This window comes from Phascolarctos cinereus, unplaced genomic scaffold (genome assembly GCF_003287225.1).
Source record: "Phascolarctos cinereus isolate Bilbo 61053 unplaced genomic scaffold, phaCin_HiC Scaffold_1;HRSCAF=81, whole genome shotgun sequence".
NCBI lineage: Eukaryota > Metazoa > Chordata > Mammalia > Diprotodontia > Phascolarctidae > Phascolarctos > Phascolarctos cinereus.
Genome location: NW_027555514.1, coordinates 63970674 through 63983914, shown reverse-complemented (window position 1 = coordinate 63983914; position 13241 = coordinate 63970674). Strand labels below are relative to the sequence as shown.

General features: G+C 35.8%; 1 protein-coding gene across 1 annotated transcript in view; it reads right to left on the bottom strand.

The window, feature by feature from the left end:
• The window catches only part of MYO3A (myosin IIIA), a 259169-nt gene that overhangs the window by 114793 nt on the left and 131135 nt on the right, over positions 1 to 13241 (bottom strand). The window contains exons 14-17 of the mRNA XM_078151955.1: positions 10062 to 10160; positions 9858 to 9972; positions 4074 to 4200; positions 367 to 577 (exon numbers count right to left, since the gene is read on the bottom strand). Of these exons, the coding sequence (XP_078008081.1) occupies positions 367 to 577; positions 4074 to 4200; positions 9858 to 9972; positions 10062 to 10160 (552 nt within the window). The remainder of the gene's footprint in view (positions 1 to 366; positions 578 to 4073; positions 4201 to 9857; positions 9973 to 10061; positions 10161 to 13241) is intronic.

Genomic DNA, 13241 nt, shown 5'->3' with positions numbered 1-13241 from the left:
GAACAATGTCTCACATATAGCAGGTGCTTAACAAGAGCTTAATTAATTGATTGATCTGTGTTTGCAGAGGAAAGTTCCTCACCTGGGGTTCCCTATATCAGTAAAATTACATGTAGAGTGAAAAGAAATTCATTGGTGAAATTATAGATTTTTTCAAAGCATTGTGGTAATGGAGAGTTTTAAAGAAAAAAAAAGGTATCATTATAGTAAGCAGTGGACTTACTGAGCCCTACGCTTGAGAATGAAATAGGACTATTTAGAAATAACTGCTGAAATTCAGTTTCACGGGGACTAAATAAAAAGAAAAGAGGATGCACAGCTTTGCGAAGGTTGTGGGTGAGGTAAATTTTTCTATATCCCTTTTACCTTTGTGATGCATCATGCTTCAGCAAACTATTAATGCGATTGACAATCCAGCTGAAGAGGCGACCATAGAGTGTCTTTGCCATAGCATCTCTGATGTCATTAGCCTTTTCCATGGTATTAGGACGAATAATTGTTTCTCCTCGAGTCACCACACAGTGGGAGGTGAGAGCTTCTTGTAGTTCATCTGCCTGAATGAAAAGCAAAGCAGCAGCTGAAAAATAAACAGATGCTCTGTTATGAGAAATGCCAGCAATGGGAATAATCATAACAATAACAAAAACATAAAACGCTCTTTACTGCTGACAAAGTGCCTTCCTCATGATAGCCTTGTGAGAAAGACATTATTTTACCCATTTTGCAGATAGGGAGAGTGAGGCTGAGGGAGGTTATGGGACTCACTCAAAGTAGCAGGGCTGCGTTTTGAACTTACTTCAAAGCCAATGTTCTTTTTACTTCATCAAAACTCGGGTTAGGGGGCTGTGAATGGGTCTTTTCCCCCTCAGGAATAACAAACAAACAAACAAACAAACAAACAAACAAATAAATAAATAATAAACAACAACTACCCCTACATACTACCACATCTACTATCAGTCCTCACATTTATATTGAATTTTCCGCATAACAACCCTCTAAAGAAGGTAGTACAAGCATTATGACCCCTGTTTTACAGATGAAGAAACAGACTCTAGGAGCTGACTTCCTCATGATTACATAGTTACTAAGTGTCTGAGGCAGAATGGGAAGTCAAGATTGATTTGCAGTCCTCTAGCAATAAAAAGCATTTTAGTTTATCTTCTTCTTAGTAAACGATATGACATAACATAATGAAATTTAAATACATGAAGACTTAGTAATGCAGAGATGATTTCTGGTTTTTTTTAATTCTAACTTTTATTGATTCATTTGGCTTTTACATCACATGTTTCCAAATATGTCCTATCCCTCCCCTTTTCCTGAAAGCCATCCCTTGTAAAAAAAATAAAAAAGAGGAAAAAGAATAGGTCAGCAACACTTCCCACCGAAAGCCTCCCAGACAGAGATAATTTTAAGGTAGACACATTATTTTGCATCATTAGTCTCTCTCCATTCATAAAGATGTTGGTAAATTTTGTACTTACAGTCTTGCCTATACTGGCCAAATGGGGAGTTTATTTATACAAAGTCAAAACAAGCCCTAAAATGAAGCATTTGATCAACCAGATGGCTGCTTTTCTCTGAACAATGAATTCTGACTGTATTTTTCACTGAAGTGACAAAAATGACCAGCTATTTTGTTGTCATGGAGACACAGCTGTATGTGGTTGGTGTCTTCCAACCTTAGCTTTCCTTTTTTAAAAATGGGAAAATCTACAGGCATTTTACAACTGGTATTTGTTTTGTTTTTTTTTTAAAATAATATATATTTTTTAACACAACAGATTTCTGTGGTTTCTGGACCTCAGAGATTAAATAGGAATTTAAGATAGAAAAGAGGATAGGCATGTATGTGTGTGTGTGTGGGGGAGTGTGAGTATGTATATATACTTATATGTGTATGTACATATATATATATATATATTTATATAATTTTAAATATGCTTTGTGGTACATCTAGCAACCCATAACAATTTCAAACTTCAGAGCATTTTCTAGCTATGTGTTTCAATTACTATCTTTTTCTGGAGAACTGCTATACCCTGAATAAATATTTAAATGTTACAGGGCACCTGAAATTAATAACAATTAAACTCAATGGATCAAGATAATAGGAATTTTTTTTACTATGAATATAATGAAAACACCTTTCCATGATTAGTATCAAACTGATAAGAGTTAATATTTAGATTAGTTGTTAGAATGTTTTAATTTTTTTTCAGTTTACTTTAAGCATTTAGGGCAAAGGAATTCTGGTTGTTTAGTTAAATTTGTCAGACCTCTTCTTAGCATTTTTTTATATTAAATTAACACATAGTTTATGGGGGCAAGAGAGTGTTCACTTTTGTTGGTGTCTTCCTGCTGGCTGTTATTTAACTATATCAATGTTGTTATTAATTGTTAGAATATATTCCCTCCCCTTCCTTCTATATCTACCTAGGTGTGATTTATACATGTGAAATATAGTTGATTTTGGTCCATACTACCTATGTTTCACATGTATAAGTCATACCTAGGTATCCTTCTCTATGCTGGACAAGATAAATCTTGGTGGCTCAGAGGGTCCATTAGTGTTTTTAGAGTCATTAGCAGAGGATTGCTATAAGACTTTTAGGTATGTTCTCATTACCAAATACCAAGTACAGAGCCACCTTAGTTGTTCTAGCCTGAGATAGTCCTAGAATTTCTGGGTAACCTAGGAATAAATTATAGGGCAAGGCAGCTCTGGACAATCACCTCTCTAGAGGTGATATCTTGAAAGATGAATTCCTCTGGGCACATCTTCTTTGAATTTTCATAACTTTCATAAAGCCAGGAAAATCTGGTTTGAGGCAAATATACAAACTAGGTTTGGATTGTTGCAGGGGAAGCCCAGGGTAAACTTAGACATGCACTTTCTACCCATTTTTTTGGGTAGAAAATATATGCCTAATCCAGCAACCTAGGGTATGTTTTCTTCTCACAATCCCACTTTTTAGCTTTGCAATTCTTTTTTTTTTATAATTAACTCAGCATAGAGTTGTGGAAAATACAGTAGATTTGAAATCAGAGTTCTACTTAGTACTTCTGAAATCTTGAGCAGGCTACAACCTCCCAGAGCCTGCTTCCTTATCTGTAAATTAAAGGAGTTAGACTAAATCAGGGGTTCTTAAGCTTTTTTTGTGTGTCAGGGAGCCCTTTAGAAGTCCTGTGAAACCTAAGACCACCTCTTATCAGAATAATGTTTTCTTTCCTAGATTCATAATAGAAGAAAATGCTAAAACTTAAAGACTGGTAGACATAAAAAGACCTCCTGAAATCTATCCCCTGACATTAGCTTCAGAACCTTTAGACTCAATGATCATCCCTTTCAAGTGAATCTATAATATTTTGATTTATGACCTAGAGGCTAAACCTATCTTAAAAATGCTAACTCTTACATAGAATGACCTTGGGTTGAAATGTTCAATTTCATGGTAAATGGCTGCTGAAGTCCCTTGCAACATTAATTCTGTGATTTCGTGAAATAGAGAATTTAGAGATGGAAAGAATCTTAGAGAAAACCTAGTCCAAACTGTTTTTTACCTATAAGGAAGCTGCTGCTGTTGTTAAGTTATTTCACTTGTGTCTGACTCATTGGGATCCCATTTGGGGTCTTCTTGGCAAAGATACTGGAGTGGTTTGCCATTTCCTTCTCCAGATAAGGAAGTTGAAGTCCAGAGAAATGTAGTGACTTGCTCAAGGTCACAGAGATAGTCATTAGCTAAGCCAGGGTTCCACCTCAGGTACACTGACTCTGAATTCTTGCCACTATATGCAAAATGCCTCTCTCATTGATAGTCAGCTCATTTGATAACCATAGAAATAACTCCTTACCAGCATTTTATATGATAATCAGGTAATTTGTAGGCATAAAGAATCTATTTTCTAAAAGGGGACATTTTTGGTTTTTATTTATACATGGATTGAACCTGACTATTGTTTTAAGGTTCCTATTTGTAAATATAATTGCTAAAAATTATGTGACACATATGCTGCATTAAGATGTAGAAAAGAAAAATGTAATCATGAATGGAAGGCAATAAACTCACAGTTCTCAAGGGCTGCTGGGTTGGCAATGTTGCTTTTGTCAATCTGGTGTTCAGTTGCCACAGAAAAAAATTCAATATTACCCACATTTAAAATTGCAGCTAGAATGCTGTATACACTTCCAAGTTCCTGGGAGAAAAGAGGGCAGAAGTATTGGTGTCTGTCAGTTTCGTTCATGTCTATATTATAGGAAGGGGATGACTATAGGAAGAGCGGTCACTGAAGAGGAAAAGAGAAGGCATACTATCAGGCTGTCTGCCACGCTCTCTCCTTCTCTTCAGGCTCTTAGAATCTCTAACTTCTTTTAAGGCTTAGTTCAAGGGCTACCACTTGGAATGCTGCTTCAGGAGACTTTCTGATTCCCCCAGTTTTTATCTCACCCAACACACTATTACTTTGTGTGTGTGGTGTGTGTATTTGTTTTTATCTCTCTGTGTTTATATTCCCTCTGTACCCCACCTTCTACTCAACCAAAACAGGAGCTTTTTATGTTTTTGTTTGTTTGTTTGTTTGTCTCCCTAGCACCTAGAATATAGCTGGTGCTGTGGAGAACTTTACCTTCTCCCTACACAGATGTCAGCATAAACTGGATGGTCCAGCAAAAGCAGGCCTCAGGGAACCCTCCCCCTTAATCTCTTCTTCCTTAATTCCCTATTATCCAGGACCAACCAAGTACTGAAAATTCCCTTTTGGCTGGAGGTTGACCTTTCCTCCCTGCCATGAGGAGAAGCCTTCTCTCTGATATTACCTCCTCCCCCCTCCCCCATTTACACTCTATATTTCTTGTATGAACATAGTTACTTGCATCTCATCTCCTCCATTAGAATGTATGCTCCCTGAAGGCAGGGACTGTACTTTTGCTTTTCTTTGTATCCCCAGCACTTAGCATGGTAGCTGCTTAAATGCTTGTAGACTGACTATACTCTTCTCACTCACTGGAGACCATTTGTCCTGCCACTGTTCTCCAAGGCTCACCAGGCCTAGCTATATGCCTTGTGGCTTTGCCCTCTGGGACTACTTGGCCTTTCCATCTGCCCTGAAATGCAATCTTTTTCTACATTTTTTCTTCTGTAATTAGAATGAGTTCCTTGAGAGAAGCAATTTCAGTTTTCTACTCGAACCTTTAATTATCACAGTACTTGGAACATAGTAAGTGTTTAAGGAATGCCTTTTAATTTGATAACATTAATAAATACATGTTGAATGAATGTCACCCTTAATTTAGAAAGAGACTGTGGATGCCACAGGAAGGATGGGAGGGTTTTCCTTTATAGAAAGTACACCAGTCAATTGCTTTATTATTCCATAAGTGGATCTATGTACAACAAACTGACAGTATAGATTGTAATGTTTTTCTCCACAAAGCATTCCCACTGATGCTCCATTAAGTTGCTTTTTGCAAAGAAAAGTTACATAATTAGAGAAGGAGGAAGAAAAAAAATTACCACTGTCTAAAACTACAGGATGTGTGATGTTAAGTACATAATAAATTATGATATGTTTGAATTACTTTTTTTGGCCATGAGCTAAATGAATCTGAAGAATCAGTTGTACATAGTACAATTCCTGACTAATTTCTAGAGAGTTTAGGATAGCAATAATCTTTGATGAAAATCTGTAAATCAGGTATTTCAAAAGGAGAGGGCTACTAAAATGAACGTGTAAATGGGTTGCTGTTTGTAGAGGCAGTATGTTAAAGAGATCAGGGACATTCTGTGTGGTACTCCAAATAATGGCATCCTGGCATAGTCAACCAAGCAAACATTGAAACAGATTCTTTAGTATTTTTTTTTTTACCAGATCCTCCACTGAAGCCCTACTCCATTGTAAAGAAATACAGTTCTGAAAGACTTAGGAACTCTGAAAAATCCAATGGTCATTGCAAAAATGCAATGGCCAGCCATGATTTCACAGGACAATGAAATATGCTACATATCTTCTGACAGAGGGGTGATGAAGCCAAGATGTAGAAAGAACCCCAAATTTTTGAACATGGCAATTGTGTGGATTTGTTTTGCTTGACTATGTTTATTTGTTTACAAGGATTATGTTTTCCCTTTTTTTTTTATTGAGGAGAGGATTTGAAGGTAGAGAGAGGAGTTAGTGGTAGTGTTGAGGAAAGAAAAAAGAAATTAAAGAAGGTAATTGAAGTAGCTTAAAAATTCACAGAGGAAAACAGAAGGCAGTTCAGAGGGAAACAGAAAAGTAGGATAGCTTTGAAACTAGTATCTTTTAGGGGCAGCTAGGTGGTGCAGTAGGGGCAGCCAGGTGGCACAGTAGATAGAGCTCTGGCCTTGGGGTCAGGAGGACCTGAGTTCAAATCCAGCCTCAGACACTTGACACTTACTAGCTGTGTGACCCTGGGCAAGTCACTTAACCCCAATTGCCTCACCAAAAAGCAAAAAAAAAAAAGGAGTATCTTAAATTTATTATATACTTATTTTTAAAGCAAGTTGTACAAAATAGAGATTTATGGTTTCACATATAACGCTTTCCTGTTCTACTTTGTAAAAGGAAATATTATTTTTGTTTTCTTTAAGTATTTTCTTTTTTATGTTCTTTTGTATTGTCTATTTCTATATTTGTATTCGTTAAACTAAAAAAAGAAAAAAATAGATTGTTAACATTCGATTGTAAGCTCCCTGAGGGCAGGGACTGTATTTTACTTCTTTTTGTATTCCTAGCATTAGCACAGTACTTGACACATAGTAGGCACTTAATATATGTTTATTGATTTGTTTTTTATTGATTGATTAAAAAAGGATAAAACCAATGAAAATAATCTTGCAATCAAGTCTTTCTTGTCTGTCTTCACCCCATGAGCATTCCATGTGCATATAGATATAATCTATACCTCCTGTGGTGGCAGATTTTTTTGGGAAAAAATCCCAATGAAAACTTAAGCAGGAGTGGGTGGGAAAACTATTCTCCTTGCACATGAGCAGAAGGGTTGAGAAAACAATTTTCCTTCTATTTTTTCTTAGCACATCCTTCCTAGTTAGCACGAAGTTCTACTATAGTTCCAGAGGGCTAGATTGGCCTCTATTCCAACTCTGGGATTCCATCTCCCTCCTCCACAGAATTCCCATCATTCACTGTCTTCAGCCCAGTGTGGGCCACAGTATCAACACTCCTGCTCAGTAGACCAAGTCTCATGACATCAAACTCTTGCAGTTCAGATCTCCATGCCCAGAAGCAGCTTAGGAATATCCCATGCCTCCCCTTTTCATGCAGATACCAATCTATTTCCTGTCCTCTTTCCCCCTCCTGAGCACAATCCTTGCTTCTAGCTACAAATTCCACAGGATTCCAAAGCTCTGGGACCTTCCCATGGACATTGTCTCCCTTGCCTAAAATCATGATTGCAGGTTCTATTACGGGCTAAGGCAATACCTGCACACATTGCACTAAATTATAGAGGGGCGATAGCCTGCTTTGGGGGAGGAGGTGCTCACACTGATGAAATCATATGTAGCCAATGATATTAAAAATACGGCTTTGAGGTGTGTAAAGTACTTTACATGTACCATCTCTTCTGTTTCTCACAATGACTCTCTGAAGTAAATGCTAAAGCTATTATTATTTCCATTTTACAAATGATGAAACTGAAGTTTAGAGGTGTTGAGTGATTTGCTAAGCATCATACAATGCTCATAATTATCTGAGGTGGGATTTGAACTCATGTCTTCCTGGTTCTAAGTCCAATGTGCTATCCACTATGTAACACTATCTCAAGTACTGTACAGTATAATATGTGATTCTTTTATTTCCACTGTTTTAGCGTTTAATTCAGCGTCGATCTCACAGTTAATCGATATGACTCACTGAAGCTGTGCCAAGCAGGAACTTCCAATATGAGAGCAACATGTGCAAAGACTAACTCCCAGTAGGCATGCTTATAAAATGATTTTTTGAGTGCATAGTTCTATCAATAAATCCTGATTTATAAAGCAGACAAATCCCAGAAAAAAACAAACACACGTTTTCTTTTACATCAGGTAGAATGTACATAGTAGCTGACATATGGGTGAACTTTCCCTGCAGATGTTAAATGTGAATTTGGACCATCATAAGAGAAATTATAGAAAATAAAATAAAATAGAACAAAATTATGATCCTATCTAACCACAATGCAAGTGGTTTTTCATAATCTATTTGAATTCAACAAACATTTATTGAATGCCTAAAACATGCCAGGAACTGGGGATTAAAGACAAATAGGAAAGAGTCCTGCCCTTGGGGAGTTTAGAGTCTATTTTCATATTATCATGAAACTAAAATAAAAATCTAGAAAAATAGCACAAAATAATCCCCCCAAATCTTTATATTACATGAACACTAATTACTTACATTCAATTTCCACAAAGAAAAAAGCTTAGGAAATACTCTCTTTTAGACAACTAAAAAAATTTTGGGGGTTCTCCAACTTCTGCTGTTTGTAGAGTGATTCATATTTGTCCTCCATCCTTTCTGAGTATGCTCAACTACAAACATGACCTCATGACATATGTGCTTAGGCCTTTGAGCAAATTATATTCATTGCGAAAACCAGCACAATTATTTATTGTCAAAGTCAGTGAGGAAAAGCAATTCCCTATATTTGGAGGATCCCATGAAGTCAGATCTTTAATAAACTGTGAAGTCAAAATGTAGAAACAGAATACAGAAATAAAATGGTAAGGATCCACACAAGTGCTACATCAGCAATGGAAAGTTAAAACCATTCTACTTGGCTGATATGTAGGGAATCAGAATAGGGATGGAAATAAAGCCAAGGGGTCAACTTAGCCTACCCTCTTGAAAATAAAATAAGAAAAGCACGTGTCAAAATTCAAAGACTGCAAAGGAATCCATTTAGTATAATTTTAGCATAATAATAACAACTCAGATTCATGTAACATTTTACAGTTGACAAAGTTCCTTCCTCACAGTATTTCTGTGAAGTAGGTAATATATACTAATAGCCATTTTGCAGATCTGGAAACTGAGGATTAGAGAGGTTAAATAACTTGTCCAGGGTCACACAGCTAGTCAGTTTTAGACCTGGAAATTGAGGTGCAGAGCTTAAACTCAGTTTTCTTTGAGTTACAGCACACTGCTTCATTTGTGCTGAGGCAGCTTCTGAAAAGCTTTGATTATATAAGTGAGGTTACATTACCAGAAAACAATTTAAAAAATCTACAGACCTCTAAATGAATAGGATTGATATCTTCATTATACACATTTTGAATAACTTGATGGTGCATTTCTATCAATGACTTTTTATGATATGCCCAGCTAACAAAACTTTCTAAGTTTATGGAAAGGCATAAACTGTTTTGTAAACCTAAGCTATTTTTATATATCAAGACACACAAAGTGACTAAATTAACTCTCATAAATTAAGCATTTATGAGGACACACACTAACTCTTTATGGCTTCAAGGGCATCACTCAGGAAATGGAAATTAAAACTCAATTGAGCCCTCACTAATGATCTGGAGGAGGTCATGTGCCTATCTGTAAGTCCAATATATACCCAGTGAACAATTTTATCCTCTCACACAACCCTGGGCAATGTATGAAAATAATAAGATAAGGAGCAATCATTCAGAAATAGAAAATAAATAAAAGAAATCTGAGTTAAATGATGAAAATAATTACAGATCAAATCTACGACCATGTGATTTGTGTCATTATTGATCAATGAGCACTTATGATATGCCGCCACTATATCAGTCCTGGTGCCATAAATGTGTTTACTCATTCCTGATCAAAAGAGAGGCTTGAACTTCATTAAAACTCACCTCCATTGTGAAACCTATCACTTTGAAGCATTGCTCAATTAATCCAAATTGAGACCTATAGAAACTGTTATTCAACAAGTCCTGTTGTATTCTGAGATGTTCATTTTGGAGGTACCTGAAAAGATGTATGAAGGAAAGGTTATGACTAAAAGTCACTGGAAAACAAAATTATTTCATGTCCCAAAGAGCAGTTCTCTATGTTACCTGGGAGGTTTATTTTCAGGCAATTTGTAGTGGGCCAATTTTTTCTTTTCAGCCAAACCCGCATAGATGTAATAAAAAATATGGAAATTTTTCTCTCCACTGAAACAAGAAAAAAAAGTTAGTGAAATGGTAAGTAAGGTTAGTTACTACTTGCTAAACTTGTTTCATCAAATTTGTATTAAAATGTCAGTGCCAACCTTCTCCCATGGATCTTGGTAGTAGCGGTACACTAGACTTACTATTTAGAAAAAAAAAGTGCCTTTTTAGAACAACCTTAAGAAAAATAAACAAAAGTATCAATGAAATCGCACTTAAAAGTGTAAACTCGTTATTTGGATAAAAGGGAAAATACATGTGCGCTTTAACAAAATAACAATCTTTTTACTCTGTGCTCACTTCTGATCTCTTTTTTATCTGTCTTCTACTTATAAGATTTGTGTTATTTCTTGTTGCCTCTGGGATAAAATATAAACTCCTCACCTTAGCACTAAAAATCTCCCCCTCTGTCCCTTCCTCCTTCCTTCCTTCCTCCTTCCTTCCTTCCTTCCTTCCTTCCTTCCTTCCTTCCTTCCTTCCTTCCTTCCTTCCTTCCTTCCTTCCTTCTTTTCCTCCCTCCTTTCATTTTTCCTTCCTTCTTTCCTTTTCCTCTTCCTTCTTTGTTATTTTGTTCCTTTTTTGCATCATTGGCATTTCTCAATAATCCTTCCCCCCACCCCTGTAATAAAAACAAATATAACAATCCCCTGTAATAAACAAATCAGCAAGCAAAACAAACACATTTGCTATGTCTGAAAATGTATGTCTCCTTCTGAACCCACAGTCTAGCATGTCTCTAATAAGAAGGAAAGACACATTTTACTCGTGGTTCTTTGTAGCCATAGTTGGACACCTCAGCTTTCCTTTTCAGTAATATTTCACATGGCTTCCCTTTAGCCAAACTAGCCAATCTGCTGATCCCCAAACTTTGCATTCCATTGCTTCTGTACCACGCACTGGGGATGCACTTTCACCTCACTGCCACTTCTTAGCTTTCTTTAAGGCTCACCTCAGAAGCCATCTCTCATAGGAGCCTTTCCTAGTTACTTGTTAGCACTCTTTCCCCTCAGATGAACTTATATTTATTTATTTGCATTGATCCTACATTGCCCCTAGTATAACATCAGATACTTGAGGGTAAGGACTTTGTCATTTTATTTTTGTATTCTCAGTACATAACACAATGCATTGCATATAGTAGGTTCTTAATAAATGCTTTGTCGAATTGAACCGAATGTGTGAACTGCTTCTGCTTTTTTTTTTTTGGTCTTACTTCCTACTTAGTGTTCTTATATGTCTTTGTATTAAGCAATTACATTTTGACAGTGAAATAATGTTACATTACTATAATATACCACACTTTATTCAATCATTCCAAGAACCTTGGATATATAGGTGGTTTTCTAGTTCTTCACTATTACACATAAGAGCATCATGTGTATTTTTGATAGGTGATCTTAAAAAAAAACTTTTTCCTTTCTTATATCCTTAGGATATGGTCGCAAGTAGAAGGATTACTAGTCTAAAAGTCAGATTAATCTAGTAACACATTGCATACTACATACTTCTTTCAAAAAATCAGTCTAAGAATTTTGTTTTCCATTGACTTGTAGTTGTAACCTTTCATTTATACTTTTTAGGAAGTTCCAAAATGAGTGTCTCAAAATGCAGCAGGGCATGTTGAACAATAGTTTCTCTAATAGTTTCTATTATACCAAAGGAGTAGTATTATGCCTGTTTTGCCATAGATTTTCTGACTTTTTTTTTGTGAATGGACAGTATGACATTTTATTTTATACAATTAAAGGTGAAATGCAGTTAACTCATTTTCTTCACTCTACTGTCTAACATGTGAATAGGAGATTTTGATGTTAACTGACTTGCTCTCTCCAAAATGATTGCAATTCTTAGAGGAAATATTGATTTTATATCATTTTTAAGATCATGAACTCAATAATAATTAACAAACAAGTAAATTTCCATATACAAAGGACAGAAAAAGAGGGGTGTATGTGAAACTATGAATCTACCACATAAAGGTTTTTTTTAAATGTACACTAACTGTAATATGGATTTGTATCTCCTTCTGAACTTCCTTCTATTCTATTCTATGTATTTTAAAAAGTGGCTTTTGATTACATTAAATTAATAAGGGTTTGCAGAAACAAAACCAATGTAGCCAAAATTAGGAAGAAAGCAGAATTCGGAAGAAAATCTTTGATAAAGACCTCTTTCCTACCAATATATAGGTAACTGAACCAAATTTATAAGAGTAAAAGCCATTCTCCAATACATAATTGGTCAAAGAACATTAGCAAGTATTTTTCAGAAGAAGAAATCGAGGCTATCAATAATTATATGAGAAATGCTGTAAGTCACTAGTAATTAGAGAAATAAAAATGAAAACAACTGAGGTACCTCCTTATACACATCAGATTGGCTAAGATGACAGAAAAGGAATGACAAATGTTTGAAGGGATATGGGAAAATATGTACACTAATGCACTGTTTGTGGATCTGTGAATTAGTACAACTTTCCTGGAGAACAACTTGGGACCATGCCCAAACTGTGCATATCTTCTTACTAAGCAATACCTCTACTAGGTCTATAACCCAGAATGATCAAAGAAAAAGGGAAAGGGCCCATATATACAAACAAACATATCTATAGTAACTCTTTTTGTTTGGACAAATAATTAGAAACAGAGGAGATACCCACCAATTGGGGAATGGCTATACAAGTTAAGGAATATTATTGTGATGGAATACTATTATGCTATTAGAAATGACAAGCAGGATGGTTTCAGAAAAACCTGAGACTTATATGAACCGACACAAAGTGAAGTGAGCAGAACCAGGAGAACAACATATCTAGTAAAAGCAAAAATATAATTATGACCAAGTGTGGAAGACTTAGAAATTCTGATCAATACAATGAAACATAACAGTTCCAAAGAACTCATGATGAAAAATGCTATCCACCTTCAGACAGAGAACTGATGGGTTCTGAGTGCAAATTGAAGAATATTTTTTCTTCTTTATTTATTTTGCGCAACATGGCTAACATGGAAATATGTTTTGCATCACTTCATATGTTTAATAGGTACCATATTTCTTGCCTTCTCAGTGGCTGGTGGAGGGCGT